The following is a 21,740-nucleotide window of genomic DNA, read 5'->3' on the forward strand; positions in this document are numbered from 1 at the left end:
TTTCCAACCAACCGTCAGTGAACTGAAGTAGCAGTAAGGTTTCCCCAAACAATTCCTTCCAAGTCATGCTACAGTAGCACTAGCCTGGGAGACCGCAGGCTTTTTGTTTTACAGTAATGGAAGGCCTGCACAACTAAAATGATTGGATAGTGAGTACATTGATAACATCATTCCTTTCATTTCCCTGAGTATCATGACTGTCTTTTGCATATGAAGGAAGCCTGATCGAATTCGATTTGCTGGAAAGATGAAAAACAGATGACATGCCTCGAAGGAAGTAAATCAAATTTATGTCAATGGACACGTACTAAAGCTTTGGCGTCTGCCAGTGTGCAAAGTTAGCTTTCTGGTGGCACTGAAACTCCACCCGGCCGAGGCTTAAGTTTAACCTGACAGTTTGGCGGTGTGTTGATTCCGTTGCCATGGACGCGTCAAGACTGGCAGACACTGGTTTGCCCCCAGCTGCTCTCGTGGTTTCTAAAGAATCTACATTAAGGCCCAGTTGTTGTGCTTGCATGCCAGCAGGGGCTCTGATGTCACAACTGTGACACAGAAAAGCTCCAGATTTATCGTCTCACCTGGGTCAACAAGTGTGTGTTTCAGTCAGGTCAAAACGTTTCTCAAGTTCGGACATTCCATGTTTAATGTTTACAGTACCAAAACATACAAAATATAAGACATCATACTGTGTGTGTGTGTGTGTGTGTGCGCGCGTGCGTGTGTGATACTGTATCTTATAATGTTGTATTTAATATATTGTATGTTTTTTAAACCACATGTAAGTCAATGGGGTCACATGTCAGGGGTTCCAGTGTACATTTATTGGTGGAATAGCACACACACGTATCATACATATGTTTACTGTGTGTGTGTGTGTGTGCGTGCGTGCGTATTCCACCACCACTATCCAAATGCTTTTGAAAACACGGACCAATTAAGGCCCCATACAAAAACATAATATACGTTATGGTCTGCCGTTTGCAAATAATTTCACCTCACATAAGCACAAAGAATAAACTGTAGTGTGCATTAGCTAAATTGTCCTAATTAAATATCCAGGATTGATATAATTATGAAAAAGGGAACCATTGTGGTTATGTCACAATAGTGGTTATGTAATAATAGTACTACAGTGTCAGTTACTAATACCGAATTGCTCTACCTTAGCCAGAAAAACAATGCAAGGTCAAAGTATAGGAGAATTTATTAAAATGGGAAAAGCTAATCCTTTCTAATGTCTTGAGTGTGATATTTACATAGTTTCTGTTTAAGGGAAAATAGCTTTGGTACTATTCATACTGAGTATCATTTACCATACAAATGATACAAATGCATCCCTTATAAATATAGATATTAAACATAATAAAAATACAAAACTCCTGATTTCAAACAAAACAAATTAACTTAAATACTCGGAGGAATGTAAACATTGCATGCTTTCCCTTGTTAAGCCCAATTGATGCTACGTTGCACAACGATGTTGCACGCAGAAAATAGCAGATCAGTACAGTCAAGATCACAATGCGTCACACACTAGCCTGGCTAATAAGCCAGACTCAAATCACACTGTCGTGTGGTATTTGAGTCTGGAGATGCTGTGTATGGATCTTGTTTCCCGGGGGGCGGGTTCAAACATTTTCTCTTTGACGCAATTGGTCAGAGCTACTGTCAGTCAAAGGTCTCAAGCATTGAACGTCACTGTACCAAAGCCCGCCCATATTGCATACCGTGTCCCAATTGGCCACACCAGTTCTCTGGTGTAGGAAATGGGCGTACAATTGAGCCTCTCCAGACCGTAATCTGCCGGCAGGCAATTTTTTTTTGCCAATGGCTGATCCGGTCTGGCTTATTAGCCAGGCTAGTCACACACGGCTGCAACACATTGTGAGCTTGTACATCGGCTATTTCCGGCGCGCTACACCTTCGTACGACAAAGCATAAATTGGGATTTATGCTCTCACTTGGCTTGTGTCTGAAGTGGAACGTGAAACTCAATGCAGTAAATATTCTTTGAGCGAGAGCACCGGCTAGATTCAAGAGTCCTCCAATAACAACCACGACTCCATCTTCATCTCATGTCCTCTACCTACCAGTCAGAGTCAAAAACCTTTTTGCACATGTTGGAATTCTCTTGATGAAGTGGGAATTCCGAACCGGGCACAAGCTGCTTTCTGTCTTTGTGTGATGCAATAGTCTTCCCTGACGGCAGGCTCTCGTACTTTGTTAGGGATTCACTGAAAATGGCAAAGAATGGAAATTTAGCACTTTATGTAATCCGATTTAAGATTTATCTTCTTCCTGCTCCTTTTCTTTTATGGAATATGTAAAAAGAAAAGGTACAAGGTAAAATGAATATAATCATGTAAAACCATAACTGAAATGAATTAAATAAATATGATGAAAATATGATTTGTTATGAAACAAGAAATATGATAAACCTTCACACTGCATGGTGTGCCATGAGACAAGTTCGTGTGTGACTGACTTTGGGAATTTATGACAACTACACATTATCATTGCAATATACTTCATGCAACTATACAAAAGGTTATGAATTATTTGTTTAAGTTTACTATACTAGTGTTTTGTGCAAACAAATTCCCCAATACAGGGGCAAATTCTATACCTTAAATCAATATTTGCAACATTTTATTTGGTTTCAGTAAATACAATAAACGTGAGTAGAGTAAGTGTGAGTATGTGTTAGTTTTGCATGGATATGAAGGTGTGCCTTGAGATTTTTATATGCACTTTGGCGTGCCATGGGCACAAAATGTTTGGAAACCATTCTTGACACGCACCATTCAAAATGGTTCATTTGTGCTACATTTCACATTTAAATCGAAACACGTTAAGTTTCCTTTGAATTTGCCTCTGGGGCACATAGATATATATAAGAAAGCTAGATGGCTCACCCACGCTCTGGCCAATGGAGAGCGACGTTGCTACGTGGCGGCCATCTTACCTCAGGGCTACATAACATTGTGTCTATGGGGCATGTACTTTTAAACGGTTTGGTTTGTTATAAACGTCAGAGACGTCCGCATACTTATATGCTTTTATACGACGTTCATATAAAAAAACTAAATTAAGCAGATAAGCGTCCTGAATCATAGCCACGTTGACAACGTTTGTAATAAACCAACCCGTCAAGATTTGAGCGAGTTATGACTATTTTTGTCTGAGCTGCCATTGAACATACTGTACTGTATCCCCAAAGTAAGATGGCCGCCGGGTGAAGACGTCAGAAACTCCGCCTTAAGCCATCTAGACTTTATATATCTATCTATGCTGGGGCAAGCCCCAGTAGAATGTGTATAACAGGATGTTGGCCCGTTTGGCCTGGCCTCAGCCCTCCACTTCCTGTGGTGTGCCTGTGTTTTCATTCCCCCTATCAACAGTGTATAGACATTCTGAATGGCCTTGCTGACAGATTCGGTAGCGCAGCACAGAATCTGTTCTTGAGAGATTAGTCCCATTGTGCTTATTAAATGTCATGGAAAAAAATCAGAAGAAGGGTGAAGTGACAACAAAGACTTTTTTTCCTACAGTATCTGCAATGATGTTCTTATACCTGAAGGGGAAGGTAGTCTTCTCCATCTGCATGCACACCAGGAAGGGATAATTTGAGAACTGCACGGTAGTGATGAAGTCCAGTGATGCTTCTGTTTCAAAGCTGACCTCCACACCCATTCTGACAAAGTCCAGGTCTACTGCCACATTGCCAGCGACGACGAGAGCACCCCTGTGGCCAAAACAACGGGAGAATGCGTTCAACAGGGAACTTGTATGTATTTTCACATTTATGACATCAGGTAAAGGTCTTCGGACAAAGAAACAAACATTTAGTTCAAACACTGCCACGGTGGAGTCCAGGTAACGTGATAACAATTTCCAGTGTACATTTTAATTTGAAATCAAAGGGCTTCAACGTATAACCTCTGTAATGTATGTTGGCCCACGCACAGAGACATGCCTTGGCAGAGATGCCACTGTGGTTTGTTCTGCTCCTATAGATAGCCAAACACTCTATTATCAGAGTGGAAGTCAAGAGGTACAACTATGTTGATCCATTCACCTGCCTCTGCCATTCCCCTGTACCCATCACCTCACCCTGAAGAACTCTTCAAGGTGTCAATTAAATATTAATAATATAAAGAACATTGTTCCAAATCTAGATTATACATTTTGTCCCTTTAGGAAATATACTTGGGTGTCCTCTGTTATCTTTTTTTCCTCTTTTTCTTTGGCAAACATTTTTTTTACACTGAATCACTGATATGGATGCGCTACATTTTAGCTTAAGGGTCAAAAATGTATAGTTACATGATACAATACAGTCCTAAGGCACAGACAAAACACAATAGTGACCTATATTGGGTTACCCCCCATTCAATGCTATTTCATCATCAGTCAGTGAGACATCTAATCTGAATGAGACATACTATGCTTGATTGACATGTCCCTTGTTCAACAGCTACTGTTGGAGTTCTAAAATAGACCACCAGTGGGTGGGTGACAAACTGATGTCATACCCACACATACGCAATTATGAGGCAGTCATGAATAGTCAGACACAATTCGGGCACTTGTCCAAGGCATCAGTGGAAAAAATGAATCAGACCACCCTTATAGACCATCTAAAGTTCGCATAAATCCAACAACGTGAATCTATTTACAGTACGATGACATAGCCGGGGACTTTTGAAAGGTCTCTTTGAATTACAAAGGTTGCCTTCAGTCTTTTTTTTTTATCACCACAGCTTTTGCCCTATATATATTCATCCTGGACAGCTTAAACGTATAAAAGATAGGACACAAGTGAAAAAGTACATTGCGTGAGATCATATCTTATCTCACATTCACCCAAAAGGAACCGTTACTGTTACAGCAACTTGCACAGAAAGCAGCAGAAATGTGCTATATTATACCCATGACACTGTCAGCTCTAACTTCAAATCAATATCAGGATTATTTCAAACCTTATCAACGTGTAGATCGTCAATCTTCACTATTTGTGTACGCCAATTGTACAATCGAAGCATACGTATTTGGGTTAAGTAGTTAATCAGACTAATCGATTTAGTGGATTATAAAAAATGTATTCGTTGATATAAGAAAACAAATGTATATTTAAAAAATAAAACGTGATCTTGATTAGTCTGGTTCTAAATACTGGTTTCAATATATTTTTGGTTAGCCCTAGTCAGCTGTATTATTGGAAGATTCTTCTTTTTTGGCTTTTCTGCCTTTATTGATAGAAATACAAGTGAAGAATGACAGGAAAGAGGGAGAGAGAGAAGGTGAGCGACATGCAGCAAAGGTCGTCATGAACGGGACTCGAACACGCAACGCACTGTCAGGCCAGAGTCTATATGTGGCATGCTCCTGGACCACTAGGCCAGCAGGCACCTTTTTATTATTGGAAGATTTTGTCCCAGTATTATCCCATTTTGGGCGGGAACCCCTTTTGGTGTTTTAAACATTGTTATAATTTAGCTATTGAAAAATAGCAGATCTACAAGCTCATAGCGCGCCACCGAGTGGCGCGCTACGAGCTTGTAGGTCTGCTATTTTTGAAAAATCGTGAAAATATTTATTTCAGAAAACTGCAGGATTTAGAAGATTTTTTTTAAATTTCGAGGTCAGGCCTAAATGGGTTATTCTAGCCATCTGGACAGCATACCTGTTGTTGATGCTGGTCTTTGACTCCCTGTACCACAGACTGATCTCCATGCCTCCAGAGATGTCAATAGCTAAGCCTCCCTGGAATTCTGCACTGGCCTTCAGACCAGACTGGAGCTGAATAACCTAGAGAGGGGACAGGGGGAGGAGGGAACAGTGGTGGTGAATAGGAATATAAACAATATAGATGATACCATCTAATCACAATTTATATGACAAATACCACTTCACTGATACATATTACAAAAAAAAGAAACATCTATATTATTTCAGAAATGCTGAATTACTGGCGCACAACCAGTCGCAATGCACTTTGTTGTGAGCTTGTAGATCAGCTATTTTAATATTAATTAGATTTATCATTTTCTTTTTTACAGTTTTGCCTGTAATGACAGAATTGGGACGCAAGGGTTAACACCACTTTTCGAAAGAGCTCAGGAGCAACACTGGTCAGAAGTCATCTTTGTGTGCATTCAAAACAGCTTAGTGTGCTATAAGCCAGGGGTTCTCAACCCGTGGGTCGCGACCCCTCAGGGGGGTCGCCAAATTATTTTAGGGGGTCCCCAAATTATTTTCAGAAAAAAAAAGAAAAAAAAAAAGTTTTTTTAAATTTTTATTTTCACGATTTAAAAAAAATAGCAGACCTACAAGCTCGTAGCGCGCCACTCGGTGGCGCGCTATGAGCTTGTAGATCTGCTATTTTTCAATAGCTAAATTATAACAATGCTTAAAACACCAAAAGGGGTTCCCGCCCAAAATGGTTTAAGGTTATTGTAGCAGTCAATTTATATTGGGGGTCGGGAGGGGGTGGGGCGGGGGTCCCGAGACATTGCCAAAGCATTTCCGGGGGTCCCCGGCCAAAAACGTTGAGAACCCCTGCTATAAGCTACACAGTGGCAAAAGCTTACCTCAGAATGATCAGTCAGCAAAATGAGACCCTTCACAACATTTATGGGATCCCCGGACATGGAGAAGATTTTGGACATGAGGTCGCTGTATCCCTTGAAGAACGTCACCGGTCTCAGCTGGACATCGAACAGCATAGCAGACATTCCAGCAAAAGACTCCAGGTCTTTCTCTCCCTCATCAGGTGTGGCAGCAATCAGGGACTCGAGGCCTTGCGCCTCAATCGAAACCTGAATACCATTAGATTGCAATGATTACAGGCATTCCTTCAAGTAGATCAGTGTTTCCCAAACATAGGGACTCAATGCAGGGGGGGGGGGGGGGGGTGTTCTTTTTACCTTAAAGGGATCATGACATTAAAAAATGTGTTTTTGGAACACATTTTTGGAACAAAATGCCTCAAATCATCCAATTGCGTAAGGCGTAAGAAGAAATGGCACCCTTTTCACATTGGCCTATTATAGCGCCACCAGGAGGCCACAACCTGACCTACCCTGGTGGGAGCCCCGAGGAGCACTTTATCTAGTTTTTCTTATCTTTTAGGTTTTCTGAGCTCAATTGCACCCAAAAAATCTGAACTTTTAAGTCAGCCAGTAGATCTTTCTGGCTCAAACAAGTGCTCTGATGTGCCTGTGGCCTGTGAGGTAAGAGTCCACAAATCCCATATATGACATTACAATTTGCCAGCAGATGTCACTGTTGAGGGATTTTGCCTGTTTTCATTGCAGCTCAAAAGTTTCCGGAACACAGAGAAAACATTTGGGATCCCTTTCTAGTATGGTACATAGTAAGCAGTTGCTTGACTGAGGTGTAGGTGCTCGAGTCTCAACTGTACACGTCATGGAAAGTCATGACATAACAGCAACATGGCATAAAATCACAACATCAAATAGTAGTTTCAAATAACAGGCATGGTTGCTTCACCTGTAGACCATGCAGCAGTAGACCATCACCAGCGCCGTAATTGTAAATATTCAAGTTGCTTCTCCTCAGGATCCCAGAGCCAGAGTACAGGATGTCCAAACTGTATGTGGATGTGACATCAGCAGATTCTGCAGAGTGTTGAGTTGGTTTTTAGTTTTTATAATGCATGTGGCGTTTAGTGGGGACAGAAATGTAACACCTCATCGACACTGCCAGCGATGCGAGCAAGCGAACGGTGAAATCTCATTAGAATACATGTTTTTCCAATGAGACTGTCCTGACGCACCGCGAGCGCCTATAGCCCATAGGCGCGCCGTGCGGCAAGCCTATGGGCTATAGTTCCAAACTATAGCTCCTATGGCTGGAACTATCCCATTGAGATAGAATGAGCACTTCCGCATTCCATTGTTATGTTACAATGGGAGCGCCACTCTGGGTTTCGCGTCCCCAAACACTTTAATTGGTTGAGATCTACACGCTACTATTTATTGGTTATTTGATTGGTTCAGGCTACGTCGCAATGCAATGGCCGGCGCTCCAAATCAGGACTGTTTTTAGCCGTCGGAACGCTCGCTCCTTGCCTGTGTAGATGAGGTGTCATGCAGAGCATGCATAAAATTGTTGTCAACCTGTTGTCATGTAATGGCTAAAAAGTCCAATGGTACTCAGGAATTACATCAGCCCTCGCACGTTTTTGTGAAATCCATGTTTAATCATAGTGATATGCCGTTTATAACCACTTAAAACCTATATACACTTCAGTTGACAGGGGTCCCCTAGGGATATATAGTGTACATGGTCCTCTTTATCCCCCCCTACAGCATCTTAAAAAGATGTACAAGATTGTTATGTGTTGTGTTGTAGATCTGCTATTTTTGCCGAATGTTCGCCGATTATCTCTGAATGTTCTCCTATTATTATGACATGCCCGCAGGATAGGGATTGATGTTAAACTGATGTAAAATTCTAACATGAGTACTTAACCCATTTAGGCCTGGAAAGAATGTCTTCAAAATCCTGGCAAGTTTTCTGAAAAACCTTATGTTTCTGTATCAGTGGTGCTCAATATTTCATGACCCCCCCCCCCCCCCCCCCCATCTGAAAATATGTTGTTCCAGGGACCTCCCCAGAAGCAAAGATTTGAGTTAAAATGTTCACTCTGTAATAATATATATTCAAAGATTTGCACATTTTTGGCACATTTTCACGATTTTTCAAAAATAGCAGACCTACAAGTTCAAAGCACCGCGCTGTGAGCTTGTAGATCTGCTATTTTTCAATAGCTAAATGATATGAGGCTTGGTTGGTTTGTATGAAATAATAAAAAGAAGCCACTCACGTGCCATGAAGCCCGAGTATGCAGAGGAGGATCCCACTTTTGCAAAACGGTTATAGTTATGGGAATTCATGTCCTTCATAGCCTCTCGTACCACTTTGCTGAAAAACAAACAAAATTAAACAGTGTTTTTTTATATCGTTTGTGCTTTGAAAACAGCTTAGTCCACTGCGAAACATGGGCCATTTCAACATCTGTTCAAAGTTCATTTGGATATCCTAATCTAGATCAAAGACACACCTGGCAGGCATGTTGAAGCGGAGGATGTCCTGGATCTTGGAAAGCATGTATTTGTTCATTTCATGGGGCAGGTGTCCGATGGACAGGAGCAGATTTTTGACTTCTGTGTATGAAGGGTTGTTGCTAAGGATGACGTCTGCAGCAGCGGTTCTCACGTTCTTCTCATAGATCCGACGATTCTGGTGGTAAATCCTGCTCACCGTTTGTTTGACCTAGGATTCAGGTAGAAAGGGATGTGTAATAAGTGTCCAAAATGAAAATCGATAGTCAACTATAAACCATGATAACAGATACCATTAGCATCAATACCAATAATGCAGGCACACTTTGGTAGGCCTGTAGCCCTGTACTCAACATTGCACCATAGCATTCAAGTCACCTGCAGTAGGCCTAAGCAAACAAAATAAATGGTATCCTCTAAATTGTAGTCAAATGGGCAGGGTTTGGATGACAATATAGCCTTTGCAACACATTTTATTGTCATACAATAATATATAAATGAATACAAAATATATATGCATTTGATTTTTTTTTATTATAGCTTTTGATCCTATTAACGATTAATCGATTAATCAATGAATTGGACCCATCCCTGTTTATATTCAACAATAGTATTATGGGCTATTTATAGTATACTTAATCTCACAACCATGTCGCTCAACAGATTTTCAAATGTGACTAGCAGTTATTTTTGCAGTTGACACTTTGTTGTAAGATTAAGTATATAAATTCAGTTGAACACAGAATAGCATTTGAAGTTATGCATCTTGTAACGTACCTCATCTGTAATGAGACTGAAATCATATTTCTGTAAGGAAGTAAGGGCAATGGTGTTGAAGGCCCCAATCTCAGATTCAGCATATTTGGTCAAGATTGGAATGGCCTCAGGGAGCAGCGAGTTCTTCAGAGCCAGTAGGTACATCTGGACCTCGGACTCTTTCTGTGTGCTGTCAGGACCTTCCAAAAGCATCTTCTTCAGCTCAACCACCGTCTGAGAGGTAAACATAGACCCCGGCGTCGGTTAGATTTGTTTTTTGAAATGACTATTCTATTCAGTGTATGTGTATGGCATGGAGGAAATGCTTCCTTGGTTAAAATCTTGTTTTCCATCCAGATGTAAGTTATAGACTAGATAACTTACAACTGACATAATAATAATAATAACTTAGATACAGTCAGTGAAGTTAATCATCGCACCGGCAAATCGCATCCTCCTTTGTCACAGAGCTTGCGGACCAGGGCCCCCATCATGATCACCACAGACTCTTTGATGTCAATGATGGCGACCTTTCCCATCTTTTCCTTAGAAATGTCCTGGAAAGGAAGAAACAGTTGTTTACTATACAAAGTGCTCGTCAGAGCAGAGGTCTCCGTCAGGTCATGTAGGTTATTGCAGGTCAGCAATATTTGGAATTCGCCAATCAGGATGGAATATGAAAAAATCGGACGGATCCGTCTTGATCACTTGACTAAGAGATCGGGCTATATCTTGCGCCACGCCTTACCACTCATCCCTAAACATTTTTAAATGGTTCAAATAGTCGATCTACAAGCTCACAACGTGTCGATGTAGATCGGCTAATTTAACTATTTTAAAATGTTTATCAAGATAGTAAAATATGACAAATACGTTTAGGGATAAAGGGTAAGGTGCGCCCAAGATAGGGCCAAATGTGTTTGAACACAGTTTGTAGGAGTAATATTTAGGAAAAAAAAGGTTTTGCAAAAATCTGCCTCCTGTTAGCACCATACTGTTAAATGCTTGGCATTTATTCCTCAATGTAGTGCAAAGTTTCACCGCAATCGGGTGATACGTTCATGATTTGCGGCAATTTGTTCAAAACGGGCCACTCCTGCAAACAAATTAATCTTAGCCAATCAAGATGGAATATGAAAAATCTAACAGATCTATCTTGATTACATGACTATAGAGATCATGTGTACCAATTTGCGAGGAGTCATTTTAAAAAAGTGTTTTACATAAGTCCTGGTGGCGCTATAAAGGGCAGATGTGAAAATGCTGTATATGTAAAGTTGCTCACCAGTAAGGTTTTAAGCATCTTCTCATTGGGATGTGATGCAAAGCCGCAGGCATACAGGAACCTCTCCTGCAGAACCAAACTTTTGGTGTCTGTGAAGTTGAGGAACTCAACCATGGCGTCCAACGATGCAGAGGTCTGCGACGACGTGACAGCGTCCACTACCTGAGGTCTGAAAACCAGAAGGAAACAACTCAAATTAAGGGCCTTGCCACACGAGGCTCGGGCTGTTAGCAGCGCAAGTTTGTGAATGATATAAAAATTTCCTTCGTCCACATTGCGGTTATGTTAATTATTATGCTGTATAGAGCTCCGAAGTCTGACGTCACTTTCAGTAGAGGTCGTCAATCTCCAGGTTCATGTATTTGTTTATTTGCATTGAGATCCCCAAACGGCGATTTTAGGTCGCTTCATATAAGAACTGTGTTTGAAAAATAAACCGACCACCTCGGCGTTTGTCAGGGGAGTGGCTGTGCGTCGTTAATGATGTCCATTCATATTTGATACAGCCAGTTTCTAGAGAAAATGGAATTAATGTGACCGCAAAAGCCTTGAAACTACATATGAATGCAATGTCGCTGAGCATATACGTCACGCCCAGCTGTCAACATATTGCGTTCCTGAGATTCCTCGTTGACGTAAGCTCAGCTGGTGGTGACTCGACTCGTACTAACCACGATACATTATATATCAATAAAATAAAAATAAAAATAAACGTAATTAACGTTCAGTTTCTGTTGTGCGACGGGCTGCGGGCAGAAGCAGCCTACCCGGAAATGTAGTCTCTGGGTTGTTTGGCTCGTTTCTAACGCTTATTTTGTTACTCTTTGGGTATATTTGTACATTTCCACCTTCAGTCGATGCTTCATATCCATATGAGTGGCCGGGGTGATCGGTTTATTTTTCAAACACAGTTCTTATATGAGGCGATCTAAAATCCCCCTATGGAGAGTACAATGCTTATAAAAACATACATGAACCTTTTCGCTCACTGCCCTCTACTGGTAGTAGAGGGCAGTGACGTCAGGACTTCGGTGCTCTATAGACGAGACCGGTAAACTGCTCCGGATTCAAGGGAAAGCTGTAGTACACATGGCCGGCCTGTAGATGGCCACCAAAGAAAAGAGTAGGCTATATGAAAGCCTTTTATAAATTATACTATTGGTATTTCACACAGGTGTTGCCAAATAACTAATTATCTTGCCAGTCAGATGCGCATATGACATATCTAGGTCATATCAATTTAATCAGCAGAGGCTGCAGAGCAGTGCTGCTTCTCACTCTGCACACTGACTGACCAGCTAAAGTTTATGCCTACTTTAAACCATAATATGACAAACCTTGGATTAATTCTTCTGAAAACGAGCAGCAAGCACAAAGTAAGTGATTCACACATTCAGGCGGGCATTATTGGAAATGGATGCACCGCGAACGAACCATAATTTATATCTGTTCTCCAAAAATAGCTCATCTACAAGCTCATGCGTGCGGGCTGCAGATCGGCTATTTTTGGAGAAGAGATTTATAGACATTATGTGCAAATATAAAATAGCTGTGATACTTATTGGTTATGGTGAAATAAACCATTAACACGAGAAAGTCGCGTCTCCAAACGTTCCCACTCTGGAAGGTGGTTTCAAAATTAGCCGTTTAAGTCCCCCAAAACACAGTCTCCGTGTGGCAAAAAGGGCAGATCGGCTAATTACTTGCCCAGGTAACTCAATATATGTCCTGGTGTGTACACCACCTAAGAGTGGCACATCATAGTAGACCTGGAAACCGCTGAAGTATGAAAGCATTTACATACAGCATATTTATGCAATGGGACTGTGAGAGTGCGACAGATTCCTGTCTCCTATAAATCAAGTAGAGCTTGGGGGTCCTTGACATGGAAAATGTTTGAGAACCTACTGGTGTAGGGATACGATACAAGGCTGGCAGAAGTGAGAGGCAGTGACAGACAGGTAAACAGTAGGATGGAGGCGGTGTCTGCTTACAGGGTTGTCTTGCTGGCACTCTTCAGCACTTTGAGAATCTCACCCTTGGAAGCCATCCTAATGCTCTGGATCAGAGCCAGGAAGCTGCGGGGTGCCGTGGCCTTAGACAAATTTGCTGGCTCAAATTGTTTCTCATTGGCCTGCCAATGTTCAAAGAGCTAGCAGAGGAAACAGCAGAGCAGGGAAGTTGGGAATCACAGTATACAGAAATTCAATAAACGGCAAAAACATACGGTATGGATGTGTTTTCAGTGGATCTATGTGCGAGAGGGAAGTCAATGACATTTTTGAGTGGTGCTAGCCACTCCCAAACACAGCAATGTGTGTCCCTGGCTGGCTGGGTCTGGTCTGTGTCCGTCTGAGTATATAAATAGCGTTTGTTACTCACACAAACACACACAGACGCTAGGGAGGAGGGCTTGTACAGTACAGTACTACAGCACGAGTACAGTACAGCACCACTCAGTTCAGATGGGTCTGATTTTCAACTCATGATCAGTATGTCTGTTGAAGTTAAATTATAGTTACATTATTGAAATCGTTTTTTAAATAGGTGTTGGGGACACCTATTATCAATGCAATTGCTATAACTTAAAAGCAAACAAACAAAAAGTTCTGTTAATGAAATTGAAACATCACTCACTGATGGACAGCCCTTGCACTTGGATTTGACTTTCTCGGCAATGATCCCAATGGCTGCCAGTTGGGAATCAAGTGATGCGACAACCTCAGGGACATCATTCCCAGCAGCCTCCCCTGGCCCCGCCTCTGTTCCAACTAGTGTGAAGGCTTGTCTAGGTAACGAGAAAGTGTAATTCATAAATGCAAATTGCTTACGTGGCTGCAAGCTAAAAACGAAACCTTGCAGTAAATACTGTAAGTGTGATTCCTAAATGCTGTATTCCCAATTGAACCCCCGAACTTACCTGGACACAACTTTAGCTCCTGCAGATTTCCGAGCAGTGACAACGAGTATGTGTGTCTCCTCAGCCACAGCTGACCGGATGAAACCGTCCTCTAGCGTAAATACTGTGCGAGAGTTGGACTTTTTGCTCACACCCAAGACCTGAAGGAAGGAGAACAAATTCAGGCATTAAAAAAATATATTTTTGTGGTTCCTTCTGACAGAACAGCTGCATTCAGCTTAAGGATGCGTTTGCTGACTAACCTGACTGGGGGTGGAAAAACCAGTCTCTTGGGTCCTGCATGTGTCCAGAATCTTGGTTCTTGTCACTTGGCCGTGTGCTGCCTTGTACTGGACTATACACCTCCCAGACACATCGTTCTGTTCCAAGATATAATAGAAACCATGTTAGTTTAGTTACAGTGCATATCTTCAAATAAACCATTAACATATTTAAAAAGCCACTTACCTCTATAACCTTTCCAGTATTGAGTTGAACTTGCAGCAAGCTGGCAACCCCTCTTTTTAGGTTCTTGATGACTGCAGGCTCTGTGCGATAGGAGTAGAATGCTCTCACCTAATGCAACAGCATGGAAAAAGAAACAGCTCCATTGAACTTCGGCTTATACTGTGTTTATATTACGATAACATTATTTTTCATGTGGACCCAATTCTAATGAGTCCCCCCATTCTGACAAAACCAGCTAACTCCATTGGATCCTTAAACTGTCGATTAAACCAGCTAACTCCACCCCCTCTCACCACCTGATGCAAGTATCTGACAATATATAAAGTCACAATACCAACTTTGATGTTATTTTAAAGTTTTCTTCATTTGCTGACAATTTTACATTTTGGAGTTTGCTGGTTTCTGCCCGACAGCAGAGATATACCGTATACTACACAGATCTGTCTGGTATCGACCCCAATTGATTATCTACAGACAAACAAAACAAATTCAATAATTTAATAATAATGACAAGATTATAATGAGGTCTAGATCACATTTGAAACTGTTGCTTCTTTGTTTTGTTGAGAACCAATTCACTTTAGAGATACATATGGTTATGATGTTTTCCACCAGGGGCCTTGGGTTTGTACTGATAACGAAAATGACCTCAGAATGAAACATGTCAACAGAAATATGGATTTGGAGACAAAGTCTGTCAATGTCAAGTGTATAGTTATACAAAGTATGTAAAATGTGTTTACAAGTTTAAACTTTGTTTCACTTGATTGTTGTTGGTTTTTTAATTACTTTTGTTTTTTCCTTTAATTTTCTCCCCAATAGAGCGTCGCTCCCAATGCATTTTTCCCATAGACATTTCAAAAAGTATTTATTTAAAGACGGTTACGCCGCGGACAAAGCCAACTCGAGTCGTGACAACTCATGACAACACAAACAATATTTTGGACCAAACAAATAATTACAAAGAAGAAAAACAACAACAAAAGTGTTGTAACCTGCCGTTTTCTTCTAATTATTTGTTCGGCCCAAAAAATTGTGTTTGTTGTCATGATTTGTCACGACTCGAGTTGGCTTTGTCCGCGGCGTAAACGTCTTTAAATAAATACTTTCTGAAATGTCTATGAGGAAAATGAACGGAGAATCATTTCCTGGGCCATGGTAGGGGGCGGGACTGCGACGCTCTATATAGGCACTGCCAATTCCCTCCACGTGTGTACTGCATGCAGTCCCTGTCACTCGCTGCCAACCCCTGCTGTTGGCCTGTGGAGGGAGTAGACAACCACAGCCCTCCTCTGTTACACATGGAGCCACCAGCCAGCATTTTTCACCTGATAGTGAGGAGTTTCCCCTGAGAGAAGCACAAAGTGCCAAGGTTCACACTATCTGTTGAACAGGTGCCCCAAACAACCAGTAGGTGTCACTAATGCAGTCCCACACACACAGATATAAAAAGCCAGATACCTCATTACCTCACTGCAATAGAGGGTATGTGCATGCTTAAAGTGAATGGCACATCGAGTGGCAAAGCGAGTGGCAAAGCAACATGCAAAGTGAGTTTAACATTGTTTAACGTTAATCAGATAGGACTTTTCTGTTTGGATATATGGGCTATCAAGGCCAGAAAGTAGTTTTTTGCCACTGGGTAGGCATTCCTGCATAACTTCCGGGTTTTATGATGATGTCACGCGCATACTCTCTATTCATTGGAACGACCTGTATCCCTTGGAACTTGAAAGCACAGGTGGAAGTCAAGCGGAAGTGCGGAAGGCAGGCTGCCACTCAAGTGATTAAGACCTGCCCCCCACCTGCTGCCTCTGCTTGGCAGCAGGTCCACTCTGTGACGCATGTGGAAGCTGCTGTAGCTTCTGTAAGATGGCACTCGAGATACAGACACCCCAGAGCCAAAGGAGGCTATACCTTTCTATGTCTATGGTCCCCTACCTACCGGCTTCCATCCCATGGACACTGCAGACTGCCATCCCACCCAGGGCTCTGTGGTGGTGTCTGTTTTACCTCCACCGTTTCACACTTCAGTGTTACATTATGGTATGATGATGTCCTTTAGCTTCTCCAACAAAAAAATTAAGAAAGTCTTTGGGCTTACCTTTCCATTTCTTAGGTGCACCATAAAAGGCTTCGTTAGAGCTTCTAGTCTGGTGTTCCCCAAGAGGCTTTCTGCCGTGGAGCCATGGAGGATGTTCTTTTCCTCTGATTGATGGGCTACATTATCAATCCTCACATTAGAGATCTGTTGTTGAGAGGGAGGAGGCATGTCAAATGATGAATGAATGTGTACACCTATCTATCCTTTCATGGTAAGTGGGTTAGGGTGGAGAATGACGATTGTTGGACAATTTGCAGAAGATTTACACTTTTAGAAATGTTCCTACTCAGTACTGTACATGGCTGAATATTCATAACGTCACACCACTAGAGTGTGTAGTTATGCTCACATACCGCCACTTGAATGAGCTGGTCATCCTCGCTATCTGGAGCTCTCCAAACCAGGTTAACGTCCACATCACTTGAAACCCTATAGCCAGAACTCCCCCCTTTTGACCCTTTGGCCCTGTCCACCAGGACCTCAGTTGTATAGGCAAATTTGTACAGCTGGCCATTGTTCAACCTGGGTCCAACGCCAGCACCTGAAGCAACAGAGAGACAGAATACACAGATGTGTGGAAATGTTAGCTAGTCCAAGTGACTCAATATGTTATCTGAATAGAAAACAGCTACTGAAACCTGAAAATAAAGTTATTTTCCTAGTTTAAATTAAGAAATGTACTGTGTTACATCATTGTATGCAGTACAATGTGACATTATCCTCATCATCTTTAGAATGCTGTCTGGGCCTCACTTCAAAAACACAGTTCATTCTTTATAGGGAGAATTTAACCTAGAAGTTGGTTTTACTTTCTTTTAGTGTCCTGTTGATGTCCCATATGAATCGTGGCAAGTTCACTAGGCCACAATCAACGGTCATTTAACTAGGTGTGTTTCAGCCGAGACCAGATACAATCTCTTTACTACACACTACACAGTGTAGTATGTTAGATGTGACATTATGACACAGGCAAAGACAGACTGACGTGTCCATTTTTTATTGCATCACCAGTTACTGAGAGATGTAGCCACTGTAAACGAATACAAACAAAACTATATGCAATGTTCTGTAATCAAGTTACACTGTCAAAGCAAACCAACCACCTTTAAATAGAATACTTGTTATTGCATTAATTCCCTTTACCTGAGAAAGACTCTTTTCATCCAGTAAGAGTGATTAACTTGTGATGTCATCAAACAACAGTTTCTGAAGTTATACTGAGAATGAATGGGGAACTATGACATCACTCCAGGTGATTTCCACTTTTTCAGTAGGCTACAGCTTTTCACAGCAGGCTATTGTATGCAGCTGCATCAATAAAAACGAAATGTTCTATGAATCCTGTCCAGTAATGTTTCATGAAGTGGAGCAATTCCACATTAGTCTTGATTCTCTGTTTGTATAGCTTTTAGTAGTCACAAATATTGATGATGGTAAGTTTCTCATTCATTCTGTCTGCTGACTTGTGTAACAATAATAAAATACAATGGTATTGCAAAGATTCAAACAACCAGTTGTGATAGCAATCAATTGGCCTACAATTTTACTTTACTTTGCTACTATGAATGCATTGTGTATCTATATCTATGTTACAGATCTGTACACTATGGTAGGCCTATGTCTTGAAGGTTAATTTAATGAACAGGCCTACTTCATGCTCTGTTGGAACATTGTCCAACAACAACCCCATCAATGTTTCAGAACATCTACAAATGAAAACACTCACCTTTAACTGAATCCAAGCAGGAGGATGCTATAAGAAAAAACAAAACAAGGGCTAACATAATGTGTGCTGTCTTTGTAACCAGTTTAATCAAACTGGTGAGAGTCAGTCAGAAGGAAAGGCCAGGCACGTTGAAGATACTACAATTATGTTTTATCTGAGGGGAGGGCAGACTCCAAACTCCACGCTCAAGTACTAAGTACGAGATAAACAGCAAATCATTAACTTAGTAGAGATGACCATCTACTACTAGAGATGTAACATGATGCGCTATGGGGGCAGTCATGTCTCCGGTACTGCAACATGAACTAATCAACTTAATCTGATCTCAGTGATTGATTCATCAAAATGACAAGTGCGAATTTGCATGAAACGTTGAACTCTTTCACGAGCTAAGGTTTCATTTTTAGAAAATAAAACAAATGACATCGCTAACGTTTGTGTCATTCCCGTACAATAGGCGTATCTGTATTGACATTGATTGGATTTGATTACCGGTGTATCAATTTTTATTAGTTAGCCTACCTTATAAAGAGCCGTCGCCATCTACAAACCTTTCACCTAATTTCCTGAGACTCGTGGACGAGGAGGATGAATAAACAGACGCTACATTGTGGCTCTCACTTCGTGAAGAACTAGAAGGAAAAGGGGCTGTCGGTCTGGTCGTGTCGGTAAGGAGCGGAAGGCATCAAATTACTGTGAAACGTGCAACCTCCACTAAATAGGTCACCCCAATAAATACATTATCACTGACGTTACAGGACTGTTAAATCGGCGTATAAACTGCTGAATGCTAGCTGTTTCCCCCCCAAATAGCCAGGTTACATAGTATACTGATGACTGACAAGTCTGACATAACAATGTGACTTTTTGAGCTGTAATTGATCATGATGATGAAACGAGGGTCAGACTGTCAATTTGGGGCAGTAACCCCATCAGCAGAGCACACATCTTTTTACTCCATGTCATTCTTAGTGTTTGATCCAGCTTTATCTCTCAAATAATCTTGCCTAGGGCTGCATGGGCTATTTTGCTTTTAGAATTGATATGCTTTAATGTAGTCAGAGCTCAGAGGCCTATCCATACTTTACTATAGGACCTATACTATAGGCCCTATGGATGAATGAGATAATGATAGGATTGTGTATGCACTGAACAAGTCACAATGATTGGATGGCACAATACTCACTGTATGTCTTATCATTTTTAATCAGTCTTCAGTGTACTTCCCTACAAAGCCAAAGTGCAGTAGCCTAAGTAGTAACTATTATTCTTTTTTTCTTTTCTTTTCTTTTTTGGGACACATTGACTTATTTATTGTCTCAAAGGTCAAATCACAGAGAAGCACAATCAAACATCCACTCACTGAGAACCAGGTGCCGGGCAGAGGTTAGAATAATACAAAAGAAAGATAAGAACCGCACACTGGATGATGCTCCAAAACTTTAAAAGTGTATTAAATGGTACACCATGGACATGACGTTTCGAGCCTCGAACGATAAATAAACACAGACATAACCAGCACGACAATTATACATGATAATTAAATTATAATTTGTGACAACACGACGATAGTGGCAAGTAAAACCCACTTCCTGTTCTTTTACACTTTCACTTCCGTCACAAGCTCATATAATTGTAGTTTATTTCCTAGACATAGCAAGCCCTATACAGCGACCTCAACCATGATCGTAAAGGGAGTGGAACAGAGTTTCTTCCCCTTTTCTTATGCTGTGATTATGCAACTGCACCTTAAATGACTTTCTTAATCTTTATTGCTGCTGCAAAAATAACCTGATTGTGCCATGTTTTTTCAGTTGCAACCATACCCTGGGCCTGGACTGTGCAGGCACCTTTGATTGATTGATTGATTGAAGTATTTATTAACAGTTTGCAGAATTACAGTACATTTCAAGCACTCAATACAAAAACTGTGAGTGGACGACCCAATAAAGCATTACACTTGTTTACAAGAGGGTCCGACCACCTTGTTCAATTCATCATAACATTTAGAGACATACAAATATACACTTCTATATAGCCAAAAACAGGAAATCATCATAGAGGGGGTAATAAGGGAAAAAAACATATACAGTGAGGGGAAAAGGGGTGGGAGGGGGATTCAGATTTTACGGGGGCCAGTTTCGAATTGCAGCCGTCCGTAGGTGCCCTTTGAGAGCAGTTTTGAAGAAGTTTGAATGCGACCTATGCTGCTAATGCTGGTAATCCAGCCTGAGAGTGTGTCGCAGGTTTGAAAATAGCCGATCTACAAGCTCCCAATGCCTCGCAACGCAACGCACTGTGAGCTTGAGGATCGGCTACTTTCAAATTGTCAAAGTGTATATAGAGCTGAAGCGGTTAGTGTACGCCTATGTTTTGTAATTGCGACCGAAGGTTGAGTTGCGATGAAAACCTGCATCTCCCGTCCGTAAGTTAGTTAGTCACCCACGTCTCCATATATGGTATCGCGCCTCGTGACATCTTGTGACATCATGGAGACACTTAGATCTCCATATATGGATCTGACCTTGTGACATCATGGAGACCTTTTAGATCTCCAAATATGGTTGCCAGTCCATCATATGTCAGTCTGACATCATCAAACCCTCTACACTCAAGACACGCTATGGCCATGAACCCTGGCCATGGCGATGAAGCCTGGCCATACCTGTTTTCATTGTGCATTTTTTTGGTCAATGTTGATCCCATGGCAAAGCGACAGCACTCGCCCAGCAGTCTGCCGTCACCCAGGCGGATGCGTGCACGCGCCGAACTGCCCCAGCAGTGCGACCTCCACACTCTCACGGAGGACTGCCGACGATCGGCGCCGCCGTCTGGCCAGGGAACGCCAGCGGCACCACTGCCAGAGTCTCACGGGATGCCCTAATTATGGCCTAATACAATCCCTGTTATGCTATACTGTATGGAGATCCCTGATGTCATCAATATTAAGCCCATATATGGGAATGTCAATATATGACCATATTGTTGTTTCAGGCCTGAATACGTCGATTAAAAAAAGAAAAGAAAAAGGTCCATATATGGGCATTCCCAGATGATGCCCTAATACAATGCCTGTTATGTCCATATATGGAGCTCCTTGGTTGGTCATCAATATTAAGCCCATATACTGTATGGGAATGTCAATATATGGCCATACTGTCAGTCTCATGATAACCAGTGTGGTTACCGCGACGCGAGTCACACTTGCAAATGAACCAAGTTGGTACAACACATGGATTTCCATATGTGGAGCTGATAGTCATGCCAAAGTGCCAGCGCTCGCCCAGCAGTCTGCCGTCACCCAGGCGGATGCGTGCACGCGCCCAGGCGGATGCGTGCACGCGACCTCGTGCAACCTCCCCCTTTAGGGCAAGGTCGCTTATCGCCCTCAGGGCGTCATACTGGTAATA

The 21,740-nt window shown here is 41.7% G+C and overlaps 1 protein-coding gene across 1 annotated transcript; it reads right to left on the reverse strand.

The window, feature by feature from the left end:
• Positions 1–1,186: 1,186 nt before the first annotated feature.
• On the reverse strand, positions 1,187–18,784 carry mttp (microsomal triglyceride transfer protein). The gene is made up of 18 exons (XM_079499300.1): positions 18,331–18,784; positions 16,958–17,145; positions 16,605–16,748; positions 14,501–14,608; positions 14,296–14,412; positions 14,054–14,193; positions 13,771–13,921; positions 13,128–13,285; positions 11,134–11,302; positions 10,289–10,405; positions 9,870–10,082; positions 9,092–9,303; positions 8,855–8,952; positions 7,516–7,643; positions 6,594–6,821; positions 5,687–5,811; positions 3,575–3,745; positions 1,187–2,234 (listed from the first exon to the last, which is right to left on the reverse strand). Exons 1-18 carry the CDS (start codon positions 18,386–18,388, stop codon positions 2,087–2,089), a joined length of 2,673 nt encoding a protein of 890 aa, XP_079355426.1. The 5' UTR covers positions 18,389–18,784; the 3' UTR covers positions 1,187–2,086.
• Between the last annotated feature and the right edge of the window lie 2,956 nt (positions 18,785–21,740).

Source organism: Electrona antarctica (genome assembly GCF_951216825.1).
Source record: "Electrona antarctica genome assembly, chromosome: 4".
In the NCBI taxonomy this organism is placed as follows: domain Eukaryota; kingdom Metazoa; phylum Chordata; class Actinopteri; order Myctophiformes; family Myctophidae; genus Electrona; species Electrona antarctica.